At 50.0% G+C, this 23,405-nt stretch overlaps 1 protein-coding gene and 1 long non-coding RNA gene across 3 annotated transcripts in view; one reads left to right on the forward strand and one right to left on the reverse strand.

The window, feature by feature from the left end:
* LOC119177742 (uncharacterized) overlaps positions 1-23,405 on the forward strand; it is a 285,269-nt gene that overhangs the window by 121,784 nt on the left and 140,080 nt on the right. For both annotated transcript variants that reach the window (XM_075865074.1, XM_037428915.2), the window contains exon 8: positions 1,304-1,491. In XM_075865074.1, coding sequence (XP_075721189.1) covers positions 1,304-1,491 — 188 coding nt within the window. The remainder of the gene's footprint in view (positions 1-1,303; positions 1,492-23,405) is intronic.
* LOC119177745 (uncharacterized) overlaps positions 1-23,405 on the reverse strand; it is a 145,493-nt gene that overhangs the window by 112,661 nt on the left and 9,427 nt on the right. The gene's annotated exons all lie outside the window — the stretch shown is intronic.

Here is a 23,405-nt window from a genome sequence, read left to right on the forward strand (position 1 = left end):
TTTTTTCAATGCTTCTTCCCATCCAGACGGACATTCGTCTAAACTGAGCTTTTATGTGTGATAAATGTAAGAGAGTCAATCAGCACCACTAGTAGCCATGACAGCAACTGTGGAACACTCTTTATTTACCTGTTTTGCATCAAGTAGCATGTGAGCTTATTACGTGCTGGCAGCTGACCAATAATCTAGTACACTACCTGAAGGCACATAGTCTGCCAGAACGAGATCCTTGCTATGAATGAGAAAAGAAGTGTGCATCTAAGGGCTCGCTTTTATTGAGACACAATTTTGACGAGGTCTAATAGTAAATCACATATACACATATCCACTTTGTGTGGTATATATGTGAATTTACTCTCTTCAGACACGAATTATTATCCACTGTCTGCAAGTGTGTATAATTAGCATGCCATGATTTCAAGGAATAAAATGAAAGAATGTGTTGTTTTGAGTGAGTTTCTGTAATGTTAATTAGCAAGTAATTTGGTATGTAATTATTTAATAAGTCAGCATCAATTTTTGCATAAAAAGAATGAAATATTGGGTTAAAGTGCAAGAACACTTTGATTTTAGATTGCATGACGTATGGCTGACATTTGCGGCCGACGTTTACTGAACCAGGTTTTGGTGCAGCAGTTGGGAGGCGATTCGGAGCAATCACCATTGGACTCATCTTCAGCAGAGAAAGCAGCTTGTACTTACATAGGGTGGGCGCACTGAAAAAATGTGTGTAGTTGTGAGCGCGTCTGGAAAAGAAAAACAAGTCAGAACTCGAAACAATTATTTCTCTTGTTTCCAGCAACATCTTTTTATGAATCCCCAGCAGAGAATACACAATCACAGTGGTGTTATTTATGTCAGTCACCGCCTGCATGAAAACAGGCATAGTTGCGTCTCTAGGAGAAATAAATGAGACAGTATCAAAGTCGTCAGCCTATGAAACATTGTAAACCAGAAAGCCATTAGTTCTGCGAACTCAGTACACTGGAACCATATAAGAAATGAAACTGTAACTCTTTGGCACACTGCTCTAGTTAAGCATAACGAAAGAACGGAGAGACGTCAGTGAAAGAAAAAAATGTGCATATTCCTGCAGCATGGCAGCACGTGCTAAGCAGGAGAAATAATCAAAAAAGGTGCGCTTTTTAAAATATACAAGCGATGATGTACATGTGGATTGGTTAAAATTGCTCTGCAAATGATCTGTAGGACTTGCAGTACTGGCTCAATGCATGTGTAAAGTTTTGCCGAAACAGCCATGAACGACTTGACCTGACGGGGACCTCTAATTGTATTGCTGCAGTGACCATGGCAGCCCATCAACAGCTCCAACAGCCTCTCCAGCAACAGCAGCAGCTGCAGCAACTGTTTGCTGCTGCACCGAGCAACTTTGCTGCTGCTGTGGCACCTGGTGCCTCCTCGGCTGCAGTAGCCTCAGTACCTCAGTTGTATGCCAACATCAATGGCCAGCTTGTGGCTGTGTCACCACAGGTGAAGATCATCTTTTTTGGCAAATGCCTTTTTTTTCTTTTGCCAAATGCCCATGTTGAAGTGTCACAATGGCTGAGACATTTTCAATTCTCCGCAAGGACACTTGGAAAATTTCAAATATTTGGTCAGGTGACATATTGACTGCTTTCATTTAGTCGCATTGTTGTAAACTGCTCTTATTTGTTTAAGAAAAGAGAGTGTTCTTGAAAGCGGAAAAACAGAACTAACTGGTTGCTAGCTTGCTGTGAGCAACTAGCCAAATTGTCTTGAAACAGTGGACACAAAAGCCATAGGAAGGCTGAGACAGAAGTGCTGCTCCAAACTGCTCTGAGAAAAGTAGTACAGCTTGCTCCGAACTGATTTTTGTTAGTAACGGCTTCAAAGCTGCTGCGAAAATGCACTGGGAACTCTCATCATGGGACCATGCAGCGAGCCTAAATGAAACCAAAAAAAAGCTGCATACTGTCATCCTAGTATGCTGGCCTGCAGCTTGTATGCAGACCGCTTATAACTAGAGGTGGGATTTATAGGCACTAAAAAAATCGGGTTTTAAGTGCGACAAATAGGCCCCCAAAATTATAATTATAGACACGATAAATCTTCACAAAAATTCAAATTTTTTAAGAAAGACGTATGTGGCCTGTGTCTACGACAGGAAAACAAAAAAGAAATGTTATAAGGGCACAAAGGTGCCATTGGTTTAGCATATCCCGCACTGTATGCATAACACAGTCTCTCCTTAGTATGGTGAGTTAAGTGTCCATTGTCGAATAAACATGCTCTTTTTGGTATGGCTGAAAAGGGCAGTACAAGAGCTCAGACTGCTCAAAAGCCACAAAAGCCACAATCCGCAGTCGTCCGCCGAGAGTTTGGCTTTGTGCTCGGGCCGCGTTATGGCCGGCACACGTTGGTGTAAGTTGAATTGATGTGTTGTGAAGGACTACACCACAGCATTGTGGTGTAGTCTTCCAGTGAAGCTGACATTGTGCACGACACTTCTTGGAGTTAAATTTGTGTCGCGCTCGCACTTAATCACGCCTGCAACCTACGCCAACGCTCGCAAACACAACTGCGCTGCTGCACTCCCCGACCGCTTCTGACAAAAAAATGGCTGCCTACCCAGAGTGCATAGCATCGCTTCCGTTCATGCAAGCTCGCTATACTTTCACCCGAGACACTCCACGGTATTGCATTCCTTCTCCATCTTCCTGTGGCTGCACAGAGGCACCTCCTGTTCTTTGCCCCCCCCTTCCCCCCCATCATACACACACCCAGGTTTTCCAGGAGATGCTTTAGTACTTTGGTAACACTGGACTAGAAAATCAGCTGTAAAGCCACCCGCAACATCCTTGGCCATGGACACTACTCGTCATTTCTTCCTTTCTCCTCTTCCCACCTTATATTTTTTCTCTCCCTATTCCTCTGGAATGCTCTCCCATTTAGGGTTGCAGTAGTAGCGCATTTTTCTCTTTGCCTCTCCCACCTCCAACTGCTCACGTCATCTGACTGTGGTGGCGTAAGGTGGCCGGCATGTCCAATTTCACTGCTGCTAGTGATTGCTTTTCGGAAATTTGTTTAAACTAGACAACTAGGTTGTACCCCATAGAGCTCTGAAAGGTCAATGTTGCCCTTTTACATGAATAACGGTTTTACATTGTAGTGACACGCATCCCGAAGGAGTACGGCCACTAGCGTGGGTCCGGTCTTTAGCGAGCCGCAGGGCACGCGTTAAACGTCGCCATGGCGAGAACACGATACTGCTTAAAGTTGCAACACTTTATCATCTGTGGCAACGCTAAAACGCAGTACAGCCCGTTGGAAAGGCGCGGCGGGAAAGCAAACGGGCTTACCCACGCCATGGGCATAAAAGTACTACACAGGAGGCCCAGATCATGTCTCCGTGATAAAGGTGATCCACGGAGACACCGGGACCAAGGCCCGGTTGCTCGAGCAAGGGCAAAGGCGCTCGCGTTGGCTTCGGAGAGATGCGGGTCGACGTAGCCTGGCCATGCACTAGGAACCCGCACCACTCTTCTGCCTAGCGTTTGGAAGGGGGGTGCGACATAAGGTAAGCGTTCGCCGCGGGCGCAAGGCACTTTTGGCAAAGTCCGAACGAGCCCCCACAGGGAGCTGACGGACGAAAAAGAAAAGCGTCCTTATCCCCATGTCGTCTCCGGAGATTCTCTGCCCGCTCCCGACGCAGCGCGCAAAAACCTCTCGGGAGACTCCGCGCGCGGCGTCACAGTCAACATTCGCTTCCGGGTGAGGGGGTTAAACGTCACTCCGCTCTCTCAGCGCGACAGACAGCGGAGGAAGGGAGACATGTCGGCACATGGGAACAGCAGAAAAGGCGGCAAAGCCCGCGCAAAGGCAGCTGGCTAGCCTCAATTCCCACGACGTGAATAAACTGCACTCGAAAACGAAATATCTGCTTTAATAGCACTCATATAGGCACTGATTTGGAAAGTATGCATTTATAAGCACTTATAGGCATTTAGGCACAAACGCTAAAAATAGGTGTTTATAGGCACTATAAAAACACTGTAGAAGTTTTTTTTATCCTTTAATTCATGCTCATATATCAAATTCAGTGATGAAACCGCTGCTCCAATTTCTCCAAACTGCTACAAAAGAGAAATGCTGCTCCATGCTGCCCCAAACAGCAACATTTGTATGTAATTGCTCCAAACCTACTCCGAAGTGACAACTGAGAGAATGAGAATGACAAACCTTTACTGTTGGACCGACCGAGAGTCCTGAACAAACTGAAAAAAGTGTGTGTGTTATCATCCCAGTGTGCCACTAGTGTGCGCATTATCGGCTCTGATCTCATCTATGCGAAGAGAACTGGCATATGAAGCATACAGCTCATTTGGCTTTTTTTCCTCAGACATGCAGGCTAGTGTGTTAAAATGTGAAAGTGAGCAGGACTGCTTTTATCTCATACTGATCATCTACTGCTTATTTGGCAAAAGTTATGTGGGACTGTTGTTACTTCTAAAATTGGGCACTCAGATTTTCTGGTTTGATTTGATTTCTGCCACAAGTACTAGTGTTTGAAATTATAGTTTATTTAACAGCACATTTTTGACAACCCGCCAATGTTTGCTTTATGAAAGTTACATTGATTGTTTCAACTCCTTTGTCACCACACCTATCCAAATTGATCACCAGTGATCCATGCTTTGAATCGTCATTTTTGACATGTTAATTTTTTTCGCCTGCACCTAGCACTTTGTAGTAGTTACTGTATCTACTGACCTTCCAGAATCAGTTTGAATTGGCCCGATTTGGCTACACAGTGTTTTTTTACAGACCTTTTCATGAACAAATATGCGTGTGTAGTTGGCAAATGCGATTAGTTGGCGAACTTGAGATAAATGTATGCTGCTTGTGGCTATGCTGCAGTAACATCAAAATTCTGTAATCTAAAGAACCTCAGCAAGTCAAATGTCAAATTATGGCCCGAAGCGACCGGCCCGAAGCAGACCGGCCCTAAGCAGACTGGCTTTATGGCCAGTGTGCTTCGCAATCTGACAGTGAGTGCTGAGCCGTAACACTTAACTCAGTTTTATGCCAAGAATTACTAGAAGGCTGTTGTTTGTATATAGGCATTATTCATATTGGTCCGTTAAAAAGCTTACAGGTATAGCGTTGCAACGGAAAGCACAAGATCGGGTTTATTGGCGGATCATGGGAGAGGCCTTTGCCCAGCAGTAGGCGTACTCAGGCTGATGATGATGATTATTTACATCACATGTGTTCATCTGAACAGGTGCGCCAGCAGGCATACGAGTGCACGTTTGTGTCAAGAAAAACCAGGAAATGCTTTACCGCGTCGCATGAGCAATGAAGCTGTACCTTGGCTCAGATTTATTTTCTCTATGTTAATAAAAACATTGTGTAGCACGTTTATTATTTTTAATGCTATTTCTGGGTCATTTTTCTTCAAAATCTGTATTCTGAATTTTCTTTGTTGTGATTGTTTTTACATATATCATCTTTTTTATTGTTTTTATCATCTGGCAACCAAAATTACACACTTTTCAAATTTTTATGCATGTACATTTGTTTTGCTGAGCTACCACTTATTTTTTTTTTTTGGATAGAGCATTTCGTTACGCATAATTTGGTACGCTGCAAAGCGTGCTGCAGTACCTTGATAACTGGCAGAAACTTCGTTCTCGAGAATAGGGGAACGTTGCCATTTTTTGCGGTAACGAAAGAGTTAAATATATTTCATAATAAATAATAATCTATATGAGATGCTTGGATAATGCTCTGAACTCCAATTATTTGTGGTGAATTTAATATCTGCTCCCAAAACTCCCATAGCTGTTCCAAAGTAGTATTTATCTGCTATGAAAACACTCAGGCTGCCCTAAAGCAGTGCTTTTCCTGCTCCAAAATATGCTCCAAAATATGCTCCAAAATATGCTCCAAAAAGTAAAAAAGTCACTTCTATCTTGGAACACTTGGAACGCAAGGAAAAAATAGACATTTGCCTAAAATTCCGTCTCTACCCATAATGTAAGTCACAGGAGTTCCCATAATGTAACCTCTAAAATCCGGTCTCTACCCATAATGTAAGTCACTTTAAGTGGTACCATATTATAACAAAAACAACCTTTTTCAAGGGCTGCACTTGAAACACTTAAACAAGCAGCTGGCGTGTCTGAGAATCTCAACATGCAATGCGTCATTTGAATTTCTCTTGTATGTGTTATTAAAAACAACCATATAAATTGGCGAATATTAAAAAAATTTAGTTTTAGTTTTGTCTAAATACCCTCGTTAAGAATGGCATGAACGCGAAAAGAAGGGGGGGGGGGGGGCAATAGAAAGCGTCATCCCAAAAATTTGCCTACTACTTATTAAATTGCATCGATTATGCGTATTACACAGAAACTATGTCAAATTACGTCCGAAATTTTGCACGCTGAACGACACCAATCGTTCTATTTTCGATTTCAAGGGCGGGCACCCGATTTCGAGAATTTTGAAACATCATTCGAGTTCCACCCTCATTTTCATTAACGACATATATTCCTTCCCTTCAAGTTCAGGCACCACAAAGAGTTTCGTTCATTCCGTACCAAAAATTAGATAGCACAAGGCCACTACCGAAATGCAACCAACTCTGATTAGGCCTAGCCAGAGGTTCTGTATGTCGTTGCTGGAAGTTTTGTTGAGACATGCAGATCTGGCATCGAAAAGATCGCACTTAAGTACTGAACCAAGAGCACCGTGCGTGATACAAAGTTTGCATTAGCAGCTGGGAGGTCAACAACGACAAAAACCTGCCAAGCTTATGTAAAATCGTGCACTGGCAGCAAAGGTGTAAACTCACATCATAAAGCCATAAAAGTTTTACAATTTAGGAATTTAACGGACAAGGTAGCAAACATAATATCTATTGCAAGCATGATAACGACGACACTTTTCCTGATAGGAAACATTTAAGTGCAGTTGAAAAGGACAGGATCGTGCGTGCCAGGTGGAGCTGTGCATGGCCAGCAGCAGGCGGCCGGAGTAAAGCTAGTACAGTGTGGCTGCATTGGAGACGGTGCAAAGGCTCTATCCGTCACCTAGGCAACCGCTGCAGTGTTCAACCGCTGCAGCAAGCAATTTACAGGGGACATCCACGATCGACGCAAGGTGATTTCTACAGACCGTGTGAAACCTGCTCATACTGAGCACTCGGAGCAGGCATCTCTGGGGGTCACGGCATCTCCCACCGGAGCAACAGCAGAGACTGCTGCTTCATCACAAACAACGCGTAGCGGGAGGCGTATCGAGGTGCCTGTTCGTCCGGACATTTAAAACTCACGCCACCAACTCACTGGGGAGGGAGTGATGTGGTACGCGCTATGAGCGCACGGCTCGGCGTCGCTCTGGAAGTGTGATTAGATTCCGCGCAGGCATCCTCCTCCCCTGGCCCATATCGGCGCTCTGGCACCCCTCTCTTTGAGAGAACGGAAAAAAAAAGTTCAGTTATTGTTTGAGATTTGTGGCTTTCAGTTGAATGCAACTCTGTTATGTAAGTTCGCTTAACAATGACGCGCTCTTTGTGCAGGGGCTAATGGCGTCTAGTTCAATCGGTAGCTTGAAACTGTGGCGGCGATTCAACGGCGAACGTCATCCATTCCAGGAACGCTACTGATAGCTGGTTTGAAAAGTTGCGCGGCATGTAATAAAGCAGTTTTCACTAATAACTGCACGCGTGCCACCAGAATGTCTGTCACGTCTATTTCTGGACATCGTGATCTAACCTTTCGTGCTTTGTGTCCACAGAAGAATACGCCAACAGTGAGAACACGTTGACACTTTTCTGTTAATATACTTCATCCATGGATCATCAAACAGAAGAGCTTTTTCATAATTCCTTTCACCAGCACATCCGCGTTTATTATCACTGTGACGGTAAAAGCCCCTAAAAGACCCTGCCCTTTCGAACTCGAGGTTGCTAGGGTCCAAATTGAAAATTCTTGCGTGTTTTCTTTTAAAATGTCACCTCATTTATTAAAGCACTCCTCCTGATCGTAACAGCCACCATTCGGTTTTAATACACGCAGCTATAGTGAAGCCATCACTGACGGCTCCGGTATCGGAAGGCCTGTAGAGCGCCTCGATGCCCGCTTTTCCATCTAGAGTGAGGACATCTGCTTCGTTTGCTATGGTGGCCGCCATTATCAGTCCCTTTGTATACTGGTCTCACTCTGGAGGGAACTGGCTCTATAGCTTAACGCGAATGGTTGTAGCACTGAGGACTGCGACATCCAGGTATACCAGGCTGAAGAAAGTGGGATGTGAGCCCTACAGCTGGGCGAAGACACTGCAGGCACTACAATGACGGAGGGAGCAGTACAAAAGGTGGCAGCACACTAAGCGGGAGCACGCACATTGAGGCACACTAAAGGCCTGTGAAGCGGCTACGCCTTGTTACACATCCGCATCTTGCTTTTCAGGGTCAATAGCTGACAGTTGAAGAAAAGAAATAAAAAATTTGACATCACGGCATCGCATTCATTGCTTCGTTTTGAAGGGGGCAGGAGCGCACTATCTCGAGGCAGTGATCCCACTCCTGCGACAACTGTGCCAAAGTGCGCCAAATCAGATTTACTGCGCCATCCTGATAATATCAACGAAACTTTTGCCGAACTGCGCTAAAGTCGGATTTGAAAGCATCTATTATCGTTAATAGCCACGCCAACGCGTCAAAACAAGTACATCTTGTTCTCAGGGCCACCAAAGTCACAAATGCGTGCCTAGAATTATTCTGCTGAATAACATCGGTCGTGCATGCGTCCTAAGTAATCCACTATGCTATGTTTGGTGCTGACGCAACTTCTGTTGAGCAAGTCCGCCTAACGGTGAAACGCGCTCTCCGCAGGGGCTTGAGATGTTTAGTCCAATCGGTGTGTGAAACTGTGGCAGTGATTTATCGGTGAACTTCTTTATATCGCGGCCTAATTTCTCGCGCTTCGTGTCCACAGAAAGGCATGTGCGCGGTGGAAACGCGTTGACACTTCTCTTTTAATATAATTTATTCATGGATCTTCATTCAGAAGTTCTTTTTCGTGAGTCCTTCCTCCAGCGCATCTGCGTTTGTAATCGCTGTTGCGGTAGAAGCTTCTAAACACCCTGCCATTGCGATCGAGATTGCTAGGGTCCGTATTCAAAATTTTCGCATGCTTTTTTTAATGCCATCTCATTAATACAAGCATACTTTCTGGTCGCAGCAGCCAGAATTTCGTTTCAGTACGCGCAACTTTCATTACGGAGGCTATCGCTGGCAGCTCTGGCGTCGGAAGCCCACGGTGAAACGGCTACGCCTTGATAAACATCCGCCTATCGCTTGTCAAGGTCAATAGCTGACGGTTAAAAAAATTAAACATCACGTCATTTCATTCCTTGCTTCGTTTTTTTTGTTTGTTTGGGAAGAGGGGGGGCAGAAGCTGTGTCGCTTGAAGGGTGCATTCGCAAGCGTGCTATCTCGAGGCTCTCCTCTGCTTCACGTTTAGATAACTTACAGTGCAAAAATCGCTTCGGCAATCGGAGTGATCATTGTCTCTTTAGCCAGCATTCATCCGAATTATAAGCCATCGTGTCCAAAAAAGACTACAGTTAAACTTGGATGTAACCAAATTGATGTATTCGTGGAAAAATTCGTTATAAAGAGGATTTTGTTATATGAAGGTTCAATACGAAAATTGGGAAAGTAAACACGCAAATTAAACAAAAGAGGGACTCAAGACAGGGCTAACCCAAAACATTTATTTTACAGTAAAAAATCTGCCTTATTATTGTGATAGCAAATATATAGACACTCTTGGCGGGCTTTGAGTCCAAATTGATAACATGCTCCCACGCATCGTAAATTTCAGGAGCAAGTAAAAGCGAGCGCACGCTGCTGAAGCAGAGATCCAATGAGTCGGCCTATTCTTATCTATCGCCTCAAAGTGCATAAGATAACATCTCCTGTGTGTTAGAACTGCCGTCGAATGCTCAAACAGAAAGTAAAACACCCGTCTTGAACGAGCATGAAACAATGCAGGGAGGGGGGAGATCGCTCCAGTAACAATAATGAACTTAGATTTTAAGGGCGGTCACGATCGCTGGCACGCTTGCTATCTCAGCGAGTATCAGTGCTGTTTCAACACGAAGGGACTCTATGAAAAGAGCAGTTCTCCCGTGAGTGGCCGTATTTGCTCACACCAGCGTTTTGCAGAAGTTCCGTGATATCGGTTTTCGATATTTGCTGCCAGCTTTACTTCTTATGATTATAATTTTTTGCCATCACGTTCATTGCATTGCATTCAACACGTTGTCGAGTTGCCAGAACTAATTGGCTAATCGCAAAGGCTACCAGCCTGCGAACTCCCGGCGCTAGACGGAAGGGCGTGACTAGTCGAGCCCCAAAGATTTGTCGTCGCCATGGTCTCGGAGAGCTTCTATGAGCGCCTAGTCCGCTATCCTCTCGGTGGTGACGATACTGACACGTGCGGTTCTTTTGGTTTACGAAGGAAGACGCTATCACTTTCTGTTAAGCGCAACGCAGGCCGCGTCTATCTTATATGCCACTCTGGAACGCGTTACGACGCATGTATAAAAAACTGACACGTGCGGTTCTTTTCGTTTGCGAAGGAAGACGCTATCACTTTCTGTTAAGCGCAACGCAGGCCGCGTTTATCTTGTATGCCACTTTGGAACGCGTTAGGACGCGTGTATAAAAAGCCGGCGCAGTGCGCCACTGGGGGCCTTTTTTTTCCGTCGGCCGACGACTGTTCACGCCGCTGTTGCTGTGAGTTGTGTTTGGCCCTGTTTTGCTGGGCACAAGTTCGCCCAATAAACAGTTCGCCTGACACCGCCCTGACTCCTGCGTGCTTCCTCTCAAGTGCTGCGTGTATCACAACCTCGTGACATCTGGTGGAGGTGCTTCTCTGTCCATGTACCGTACGCCCCCGTCCAGCCGTGAGCCAAGCCCAAGCCGCCAAGAGGACGACGCCGACCCGGTCGTTCGAGTGAGCCGAAGACAACAAGGACTACCGCCCGAATACCTGCCGCTCCCCGACAAGGACAAGAAAACAAAGGCTGCTACGAAGCCGGCATCCACGATGACGGAAGCAAGGTCTTCGGCAACCGTGGTCGTCAACCAGCCCAAAGAGCCGCCTACCTTCCGCGGATCGACCTACGAAGACCCAGAAAGCTGGCTTGACATTTACGACCGCGTCGCAGCCCTCAATAAGTGGGACCCGGACGACAAGCTGCGTCATGTGTATTTTTACCTGGAAGACGCCGCAAGGACTTGGTTTGAGAACCGCGAGTCAACGCTTCGAACCTGGGACGACTTCCGCGTTGCTTTCCTGCGCACCTTTGCAAGCGTCGTGCGGAAGGAAAGAGCCGCATCACTGCTTGAAACTTGGGTGCAGCTCCCCAACGAAAACGTAACGATCTTCACGGAGGAGATGACGCGACTTTTCCGCCACGCCGACGCCGACATGTCTGAGGACAAGAAGGTTCGCCTGCTTATGCGAGGAGTGAAGCAGGAGCTCTTCGCCGGACTGATCAGAACCCCGCCAAAGACGGTACAAGAGTTCCTCTCCGAGGCTACCACCATCGAGAAGACTCTTGAAATGCGGACCAGCCAATACGATCGGCGCATGTCGCCAGACGTCGCAGAAGTCCGAGGACTCTGCCCCGACGACCTGCGCGAGACCATACGCGCTATTGTTCGTGAAGAACTGCGCCGCATGTTGCCATCGTCTCAGCCCCAAGTCGCCTCTCTCGAAGACGTAGTCCGCGAGGAACTACAGCGCTCACTGAGCGTTCCTGAACGGCCACAGCCCCAACCGGAGGCGATGACCTACGCCGCTACTGCACGACGACCTGTCGCCGCTCCTCGCCAACACCAGGACCCAACGTCTCCGCAGTTTCGTCGCCAGCCACCGCCGCCACCCCCGACGCCTTCCCGCTCGCCAGTAATCCAGCGCTCGCCGAGGAAAACTGACGTTTGGCGCACCCCGAACCACCGCCCACTATGCTACCACTGCGGCGAAGCCGGGCACACCTACCGCTACTGCCAGTACCGTGAGATGGGACTGCGTGGCTTCGACGTGAACGCGCCGCGTCCGCGCCCAGGTGAGCGACCTCGCGACATCGCCGACTACATCGCCGGATCGCAGTGGCAACAACGACGACCATCCCGTTCACCTTCGCCTGGCCGCTACGTCTCCCCGGATCGCCGCCAGTACACCGGCCCTAACCGGGGCCGATCCCCAAGCCCCTACTCGGGAAACTAAAGGCAGCAACCGATGGAGGTGCGGTTGCTGCACGACGCAATGCCGAAGATCCTCCTCCGCCGCCGCCGCCGCTGCCGGTGACGACGACCACGACGCACGAACTTTCCCGACGTAGTCGTAGTACGCCGCCTGAGCAGAGTCTTTACGACAAAGCCTCGCCGCCGACGCGACATAGCAGCACCGGACCAAGCCGACGCAGCCGTGATCCGACGCCCCGACCTAACCGGAACGCCAGACGACGAACCACCGACCTCGACGTGATCATCGACGGCCACAGCGTCACCGCCCTAGTCGATACCGGCGCCGACTACTCTATCATCAGTGGTCTCCTCGCCGCTAAGCTCAAGAAGGTAAAGACTGCATGGGAAGGACCGGATATCCGAACAGCAGGGGGCCACCTTATAACACCGACTGGAATCTGCACGGCAAGAGTCACGATTCACAGCCAGACGTATTCTGTGAATTTTGTGGTCCTGCAGCAATGCTCGCGAGACGTCATTTTAGGCATGGATTTCCTGGACCAGCAAGGCGCAGTAATCGACCTAAGATCCAGGTCAATCACGCTGTCCACGGATAATGCAACGGCGTCAGACTGCAACGTCGCTCACAATGCCTTGAATGTGACAGAAGAGCAGGTAACCATCCCGCCACTGTCGAGCGTCATCATTTCCGTCGGCACCAAAGCGTCTACCAACTTACAAGGTGTCATCGAAGGCGAGACCAGCACCTGCTCCTAAACCGTCAGATGAGCGTCGCAAGAGGCATAGCCAAGCTTCATAACGGCGAAGCCAAGGTAATGGCGACGAACTTCAGCAACGACTATAGGCACTTAAATAGGGGCACGACGGTAGCACATCTAAGCGAATTTGTGGAAGCGAGCAATGCCTTCGCCCTCACTGATTCTCAGGGAGCCGCAACGTCGACAGCAGTGTCCGCGCCCGCCTTCGACGTCAATCAAAGCCTTTCCAGGCAGCAACAAAAGGAGCTCAAAGCCTTACTCCACCAATACAAGGACTGCTTCTCGTCGTCGTCGAGGCTTCGTCAGACCCCTCTCGCGAAACATCGCGTCATAACCGACGAATATGCCCGTCCGCTCCGTCAGAGCCCCTACCGAGTTTCTGCACGGGAACGCGAGGCCATCAAGCAACAAGTCGACGAAATGCTGCGTGACGACATCATTCAGCCGTCTACGAGTCCGTGGGCATCACCCGTGGTGTTGGTGAAGAAGAAGGACGGAACCCTACGTTTTTGCATCGATTATCGTCGCCTGAACAACATCACGAAGAAAGACGTGTATCCCCTCCCACGGATAGACGATGCTCTGGACAGACTCTACAACGCCAAGTATTTTTCGTCGATGGATCTCAAAACCGGCTACTGGCAAATCGAAGTAGACGAGAGAGACCGAGAGAAGACTGCCTTCATAACACCAGACGGCCTATTCGAGTTTAAGGTCATGCCCTTTGGTCTTTGCTCGGCGCCTGCGACGTTCCAACGGGTTATGGACACAGTACTCGCAGGCTTGAAGTGGCAGACTTGCCTCGTCTACTTGGACGACGTAGTCGTATTTTCTTCCAACTTCGACGAGCACCTCCGGCGGCTTGAAGCTGTTCTTCGGGTAATCAAAGCCTCGGGACTTACCCTGAAGCCAGAAAAGTGCCGCTTCGCCTACGAGGAACTATTGTTCCTTGGCCACGTTATCAGCAAGTCGGGAGTGCTCCCTGATCCACAGAAAACAGCTGCGATCGCCGACTTTCCTGCACCCACCGACAAGAAAGCAGTACGCCGATTTCTTGGCCTCTGCGCTTATTACAGGCGCTTCGTGAAGAACTTTTCGCGGATCGCCGAGCCACTGACGTACCTCACGAAGGCCGACGTCGACTTCAAATGGGAAACGCCGCAAGTCGAGGCATTTCAAGAATTAAAGCGACGCCTGCAAACGCCGCCAATACTGGCGCACTTCGACGAAGAAGCTGACACCGAAATTCACACGGACGCAAGCAGCACAGGGCTCGGCGCCGTGATCGTGCAGAGGACCGACGGACTTGAAAGGGTCATCAGTTACGCTAGCCGGTCACTTTCGAAGGCAGAAGCCAATTATTCCACGACAGAAAAGGAATGCCTTGCCATCATCTGGGCTACATCAAAGTTCCGCCCCTACCTGTACGGCAGGCCTTTCAAAGTCGTGAGTGACCACCACGCCTTGTGTTGGCTAGCTAACTTGAAGGATCCATCAGGGCGCCTCGCACGGTGGAGTCTCAGACTACAAGAATTTGACATCACCGTCGTCTACAAGAGCGAACGAAAGCACTCCGACGCCGACTGCTTGTCTCGCGCCCCTGTCGATCCGCCGCCCCAGGATGACCAGGACGACGACTCTTTCCTGGGACCCATAAGTACCGACGACTACGCGGAACGCCAACGAGCTGACCCGGAGCTCAAGATCCTCATGGACTACCTGCAAGGCAAGACCGCCGACGTGCCGAAAGTATTCCGCCGAGGACTGGCTTCGTTTTTCCTGCGAAACAGCGTCCTCCTGAAGAAAAACTTCTCGCCGCTCCGCGCCGACCACCTCCTCGTGGTACCTTCAGCGTTACGTCCAGAGGTTCTGGAAGCATTACACGACGACCCGACAGCCGGACATCTTGGTGTTTCCCGCACACTGTCACGAATACAAGAGAAGTACTATTGGCCTCGCCTCGCTGCCGACGTCGCCCACTACGTAAAAACATGCAGAGACTGTCAGCGACGCAAGACGCCGACAACTAGGCCAGCCGGACTTCTGCAACCCGTCGAACCACCTCAACGGCCATTCCAACAAATCGGCATGGACTTACTGGGGCCGTTCCCGACGTCAACTTCTGGCAACAAATGGATTGTCGTAGCGACTGACTACCTCACCCGCTATGCCGAAACAAGGGCCTTGCCCAAGGGCACTGCCGCCGAGGTCGCCATGTTCTTCATTGAGAACATCGTCCTCTGCCACGGAGCCCCCGAGGTCCTCATCACCGACAGAGGTACGGCCTTTACGGCTGACCTAACGCAAGCGATCTTGAGGTACAGTCAGACAAGCCACCGCCGAACCACCGCGTACCACCCACAGACGAATGGCCTCACCAAGCGTCTAAATAAGACCATCGCCGACATGCTGGCCATGTACGTGGACGTCGAGCACAAGACGTGGGACGCCATACTCCTGTATGTAACCTTCGCGTACAACACGGCCGTGCAGGAAACGACGCAGTTTGCTCCATACAAGCTCGTCTACGGACGGAGCCCAACAACGACGCTTGACGCCATGCTACCGGTCGGCACCGACGAAGAAGACCTCGACGTCGCCAGCTACCTGGATCGCGCTGAAGAAGCTCGACAGCTAGCCCGCCTGCGTATCAAGAGCCAACAGACGGTCGACAGGCGCCACTACAACCTTCGACGACACCACACCGAATACCAACCAGGTGACCTTGTCTGGGTCTGGACGCCGATACGACGACGGGGATTGTCTGAGAAGCTCCTGCGACGCTACTTTGGACCCTACAAGGTAGTCCGACGTCGTGGTGAACTGGACTATGAGGTCGTGCCCGATGGCTTAACGTCATCCCAACGACGCCGTGCACGACCCGAAGTCGTACACGTGGTGCGACTTAAACCTTATTACGCGCGCTGATTAGCTGTGACGCATTGTTAATGTAATTTATTGCATGTACTCTCTCTTATGTTCTGTCTTTAGCATCGGGACGATGCTTTTTCAGAGGGGGGTAGTGACACGTGCGGTTCTTTTGGTTTACGAAGGAAGACGCTATCACTTTCTGTTAAGCGCAACGCAGGCCGCGTCTATCTTATATGCCACTCTGGAACGCGTTACGACGCGTGTATAAAAAACTGACACGTGCGGTTCTTTTCGTTTGCGAAGGAAGACGCTATCACTTTCTGTTAAGCGCAACGCAGGCCGCGTTTATCTTGTATGCCACTTTGGAACGCGATAGGACGCGTGTATAAAAAGCCGGCGCAGTGCGCCACTGGGGGCCTTTTTTTTTCCGTCGGCCGACGACTGTTCACGCCGCTGTTGCTGTGAGTTGTGTTTGGCCCTGTTTTGCTGGGCACAAGTTCGCCCAATAAACAGTTCGCCTGACACCGCCCTGACTCCTGCGTGCTTCCTCTCAAGTGCTGCGTGTATCACAACCTCGTGACAATACGGTTGTCCGAAATTAAGAAAAGTCACAGTTTCGTTGCAAGGGCGGAGCATTGAATGCAATAGCAGCAACTTGAAGTGTAACTGAGAATGTCAAGCAGATCTAAACATGCAGCACGCTGCTCACACACGAATGACACACGAAAATAACATACACAGGACGAGGGCGATCTAACAAGTGTAGTGGAGCATACGCACCAACGCGTATGCGCCTTCGGAAGACAACGAAAAGCCCGTGCTCTGCTTGCGCGAGAGTTTGTGCCGCCTCTGCCAGACTTGCCGTACCCCCACTTTCCGTTGCGACCTCGCTGCGACTTCTCGGCTCGAATAAACGTCATCGCATTTGGTGGAGGCTGCTGAGATCCCCAAGAAGACCTGGAGCTCCGCTCTCGCAAGTTGCCTGAAAGACTACCACGAAACATGACTGACGCAGTCGCCAACCAGCCCGTCCCAGCCCAGCCAGCACCATCGGCTGCCCCGTCTACCTGCCCCGGCGCTACTCGCTAGCGGGACCCACCAATCTTCAGCGGAAGTGGTGAGCAAGACGTCGAAGACTGGCTCTCCTTGTACGAACGCGTAAGCGTCAGCAACAAGTGGGACGACGACTCTAAACTCGCTTACGTTATCTTTTACTTGGCAGACGTAGCTAAGCTTTGGTTTACCAACCGCGAAACCGCCATCGCCAACTGGTCCTCCTTTAAGACCCTCGTAACAGAAGCGTTCGGCTGACCAGAGGTCCGCAAGCTCCGCGCTGACCAGCGTCTGCGCCACAGAGCCCAGCAGCCTGGCGAAACGTTTACGAGTTACATTGAGGATGTGCTCGACCTCTGCAGGCGTGTTAACCCATCTATGCCCGAAGAAGAGAAAATTCGGCAGATTCTCAAGGGCATTGAGGATGGCGCATTCCAGATGTTGCTAGCGAAAAGCCCGACCTCGGTGGCAATCCTCGTAAGCCTGTGCCAGAGCTTCGATGAATTACGCCGTCAGCGTTCCATCGCCCGACAGAGTGTCTCACCACCAGATTCGATCTCGGCTGTCGCACTCGCAAATGTCAACGTTCGCCAAGAAAGTCTGTCCAACCAGATCAAAGACTTCATCAGGGAGGAAGTCGCCCGACAGCTCTCCCTGCTGCCGCATAGCGACGCGCCCACCGCAAGTCTGCCTTCGACACTGCAGCAGGCCATACGCACTGAAATTTGCGATGTCCTACCTACAGTGCAGGCCCCTTACGCATGCACTTCAGCAGCAGCTAATCTCTCAGCTGTCAGCTACGCACCACCTGCACCATCTTCACCTCTCAGCTACGCAGCTGTGGTTGCGCGACCCCCACCACATCCAGTATCCTTATCGGCTCCACCTCCTCTGGCAGCGCCTCTGGTTTACAGGCCCTCACCTCGCTTTTTCCGTCCATCTAATGAGTGGCGCACCCATGACAACCGTCCTATCTGCTTCGCGTGTGGCATCGCTGGCCACATTGCACGCTACTGCCGCCGCCGTCCCACACCTGCGTACGCCTCCTTTGGAACTCCTACCTATGCGTCGCAGCAGGCCACCACGTCTGCATACGAACAGAGGCACTCTGACTCGGATCGTCGCCCATCAACTTCTCGTTTCCCATCTCCTCGTCGCCGATCGCCATCTCCTATGCGTCGTAGACCACCTCCTGAGGAGGGAAACTAATCAGTGCAGTTACAGAGGCAAGAACTGCAACTTCTGCGCAATTATCAAGGCCTCCATTTTCGCCGCGAAATGTTGTTGATGTCAATGTTGAGGGAGTCGCCACACAAGCGTTAATTGATACTGGGGCCGCCGTTTCTGTGATGAACGCAAAATTTTGTCGCAAACTGAAGAAAGTGACCACATTTCTCTGTGGCATCGTGCTGTCCACAGCTAGCGCGCAACGCATTCAGCCCTCGTCTGTGTGTACGGCGCGCGTCGTCATCCAAGACGTTTTGTACATCGTCCAATTTTTTGTACTACCATCTTGCTCTCATGACCTCATCCTGGGTTGGGATTTCTTATCAGGTCATCAAGCTATCATCGATTGTTGCCGTGCGGAAGTGTCCCTAGTGCCAAGTTGTGAATTTCCACCGCCCGACCATTCACCACTGCTCTGCAAACTCATCGCTGACGACGACATCACCTTGCCTCCGGAAGCTTCAGTCCCTATTAGCCTTTCATGTGTGACGCAACCTGACGCCACGGTGGTGTTTACGCCATCCCCTGTTTTTACTGAACGCAAGGGCATCGTGCTCCCATTTGCCGTTCTTACGATTGCGTCTGGTTTAACCGTAATGCTGGTGACCAACCACTGCAACTACCCCATTGGCTTGCTTCGTGGTGAAACGTTAGGATATGTGCAACCTGTCGACCATATTAATGATATTATTCTTCCCGACGAAACGCCATGGCAAATTGCCGCAATCACTCAGGCGTCTGAGCCACCAAGCTCACCAGCCTTCGACAATGCTATTGACGCAGACCTTCCCCCCTCGCATCGCAGCGAGCTTGTTGCTCTCCTTAACAAGTTTCGCTCTTCTTTCGACTTTCAGAAACCTGCTTTGGGCCGCACCACGACTGTCACTCATACTATTGACACCGGCTCACATTCGCCTCTGCGACAGCGTCCTTACCGCGTTTCTGCCGAAGAGCGCCGCGTCATTACGGAGCAAGTAGATGACATGCTTAAACGTGGAGTCATACAGCCTTCTCAAAGCGCTTGGTCGTCACCCGTAGTTCTGGTAAAGAAAAAAGATGGCACCGTTCGATTTTGCGTGGACTATCGCCGCTTAAACAAGATTACAAAGAAAGACGTCTACCCGCTACCACGAATAGACGATGCTCTTGACTGTTTACAAGGCGCCGAGTACCTCACATCCTTGGATCTGCGTTCTGGGTATTGGCAGGTGCCAATGGCCGAATGTGATCGCCCTAAAACAGCCTTTGTAACACCGGATGGCCTGTATGAGTTCAAAGTCATGCCATTTTGGCTCTACAACGCGCCTGCGACGTTTGAACGCATGATAGATACCATATTGCGGGCCCACAAGTGGAAAACTTGCTTGTGTTACCTAGATGACATCGTAGTCTTTTCAGCTGATTTCCCGACACATCTTCGTCGTCTCCACGAGATTCTGACGTGTCTAGCTTCTGCAGGCCTACAACTTAACACCAAGAAGTGCCACTTCGCAGCCCGAAAACTAACCATCTTGGGACACGTCATCACAAGAGACGGTGTTCTTCCGGACCCCGATAAGCTTCGAGCTGTCGCTGACTTCCCAATGCCCACATCATTGAAAGCCCTAAGAAGTTTCATTGGTCTTTGCTCTTACTTTCGTCGCTTCGTGCGCAACTTCGCGTCCATCATTGCACCTCTGACTAGTCTGCTTTCCAACAGCAAAGGTATATCTGCATGGTCACCTGCATGTGACGACGCATTTCACCAGCTGCGCCGCCTGCTGACCTCGCCACCTATTCTTCGCCACTACGACCCCACTGCTGCCACAGAAGTTCACACTGATGCAAGCGGCGTTGGTCTTGGCGCAGTTTTGGCACAACGGAAAGGCACCCAAACCGAATACGTAGTCGCTTATGCAAGTCGCGCTCTTAAGAAGGCTGAATTGAATTACTCCGTGACAGAAAACGAGTGTTTGGCCATAATCTGGGCGCTTACGAAGTTTCGCCCGTACCTTTACGGCCGTCCTTTCGACGTGGTCACAGACCACCACGCTCTATGTTGGCTGTCCACCTTGAAAGACCCGTCCGGACGTCTGGGTCGTTGGGCACTTCGATTGCAGGAATACGACATCCGTGTCGTATATCGTTCCGGTCGCAAGCATGCGGACGCCGATGCACTTTCCCGATCGCCATTAACACCAGATGTGGCTTCTCTGTCACCCCCTTTTACCACCTTGTCACCACTCGACAGCACTGACATGCTTTCGGAGCAGCGTAAAGACCCATACCTTGCCTTGTTAGTCGACTACCTTACCAATCCGTCTTCTGTCCCTTCCACGAGAGCGCTGCGCCGGCAAGCAGCCCACTTTTCCTTACGTGACAACATTCTGTACCGCCGCAACTACACGCCTGGTGGTCGGAAGTGGCTCCTTGCTGTCCCAACTCATATGCGCTCTGACATCTGCATGAATTTCCATGCAGATCCCCAAAGTGCTCACGCAGGTGTCCTGAAAACCTACGAAAGGCTGCGCCAACGCTATTACTGGCGAGGAATGTATCGTTTTGTGCAGAAATACGTTCAGTCTTGCACCACTTGCCAACAGAACAAAACACCTCCGCGGCACCTTACTGGCATGTTACAGCCGCTCCCGTGCCCGGCTCGCCCATTCGACCACGTGGGTATAGACCTCTATGGCCCCCTCCCATATAGTAGCTCTGGAAACCGGTGGATTATTGTCGGAGTCGATCATCTGACACGCTACGCTGAGACTGCAGCTCTACCGGCAGCGACCGCCCACGAAGTTGCACTCTTCATTCTCCGCAGCTTCATTCTACGCCATGGTGCTCCGCGGGAATTACTCAGTGATAGGGGTCGAGTGTTCCTGTCGGAGGTCATCCAAGCTATCCTCGCTGAATGCAACATTATCCACCGTAAATCTACCGCATACCATCCACAGACAAATGGTCTTACTGAGCGGTTCAACCGCACACTTGGCGACATGCTGAGGATGTACACCTCCTTCGACCACACTAACTGGGACGCTGTATTGCCCTTTGTTACCTTCGCTTATAACACCACGACGCAAGCGACTACCGGTTTTTCCCCGTTCTTTCTATTGTACGGCCGCGAACCTTCCCACCCACTCGACACTATACTACCGTACCGCCCTGATGCATCTGAGTGCTCCCCGCTTTCGGAAGTCGCCAGATACGCTGAAGACTGCCGTCAGTTGGCTCGGTCTCTGACAAGTGAGGCTCAAGGTCTACAAAAGACTCGACACGACGACGCTCACCGCATAGCTCCTACATTTCGTGCTGGCTCCCTTGTGTGGCTTTGGGTGCCCCCGCACGTTCCTGGCCTGTCTTCTAAACTTCTGGCCCGGTACCATGGTCCGTACCGTGTCATTGACGCGACCTCCCCAGTGAATTACATCATCGAGCCGTTAACACAATCACCAGATTTGCGCCGTCGAGGACGCGAGACCGTACACATCGACTGTCTCAAGCCCTACTACGACCCCCTCATTGTGCCTACTCCCTGAGTCGCCAGGATGGCTACCCTTCACCCCGGGGGTATTGTAGTGGAGCATACGCACCAACGCGTATGCGCCTTCGGAAGACAACGAAAAGCCCGTGCTCTGCTTGCGCGAGAGTTTGTGCCGCCTCTGCCAGACTTGCCGTACGCCCACTTTCCGTTGCGACCTCGCTGCGACTTCTTGGCTCGAATAAACGTCATCGCACAAGGTTTACCCCTCGACACTTGACGCACTGTTTAAACAAAAAACTAGGCACAAAATGTGATTACAGGTACAGATATGAGTGCGAACTAACAAGTTCCTTGTTACTTCGCTGTGTTTGGAAAGTGCACTCTTATCGCAAACGGCGCCTGTGCAGAAATTGAAGTGATCTTTGTGCGCCTGACAACTACACGTAATCGTTCCGGTCTAAGTCGAAGGCGCGCGATTCTCCCCACTGAAGGATAAGCTCGTGCGCGCACAAGCACCAAAATGCCAAAATACGGAGTGAAAATTCTAGATAGTTTAGTCCAGGGGGAAAATTCGTTATATCAAAAATGTCTCCTGCTGTTACTTTGTTACATAGAGGTCGCAAATGTGCTTCTATGGAGCGACGGCGGGGAATCCAAAAACTAAGTTATATGGAGGAATTCGTTATATGAAGGTTTGTAATAAGCATGTTCAACTGTATTTGTTAGTTTTACTTAGCAATAATTGTGCTACCAACAGACTGTTCGCATTGACAGTACAAGGTAGAAGGGTGTAATAGCCGTCTTTAATGCCTGCAGAAGTAGCACGAGTGTTAGTGATCACACCCAAAGTTTATAACAACGCACCGCCCCCTCCAACCTTTGCGCTCCTCGTTCCTTCTTGCTTCTTGAAGATGGGTGGCGGGTTCATCCTCTCTGCTTTAGTAACAATCTATGGCAAGCCTGGCACACGAGGTGATGCTATCACATCTGCACTTTGTGCAAAGGAGGTAGGTAGGCTCTTTTATTGCGATAGCAATGATATGGACATTCTTGGCTAGTTTTTTGCCATTGCTGCCGCCACCTTCAGCATATGTATACATATTTGTTTGTGAAAACTCAAAAAAGAAAAAAATAGCCGCCCAGGACATCACCTTCCATGCGTACATTGCCCCGTGAATGGAGGGGGATAGATGCAAGTGCGCGCACGCTTCCTTCGTTAGAGAGCAGCGTGTGCCTTCGGCTTTCGCGGGAACGATTGCGTTAGTCTATTAGTTGCCGGGCCCAACACAAAGGTCACTTCTCTGGCTGCACCGGCCCCGTTTGCGAAAAGAGCATGCTTTTTATACACACCGAAGTATAACTGGGACACTTGTTAGTTAGCACTCATCTGTACTTGTGACTGCGTTTCGTGCGCTGTTTTTGTTTAAACAGCACGTTAAGTGTTGATCGGTAAACGTTCTTAGCTCACTCTCGTCCTGTGTGAAACGTTTTCGTGCTTGAGCAACGTGTTGCACAATTCGATCTGCTTGCCGTTCTCAGCATTACATTCCGAGTTGTTGCCATCGCATTTATTACTTTGCCCTTGTGACGAAACTGTGACTTTTTTATCCCTGCTTTAGCTGCGTGGGTCACCCCTGCTCACCCGCTTTTGCCCACTTGTAAAACACACGATGCATGGAGGATGTGATCGATTGGGATATTACAAGAAAACATGACGGCGATGGCCAGTGGCATAGCCGGGGGGGGGGGGGGGGGG

This window comes from Rhipicephalus microplus, chromosome 1, assembly GCF_043290135.1.
Source record: "Rhipicephalus microplus isolate Deutch F79 chromosome 1, USDA_Rmic, whole genome shotgun sequence".
Classification (NCBI taxonomy): domain Eukaryota; kingdom Metazoa; phylum Arthropoda; class Arachnida; order Ixodida; family Ixodidae; genus Rhipicephalus; species Rhipicephalus microplus.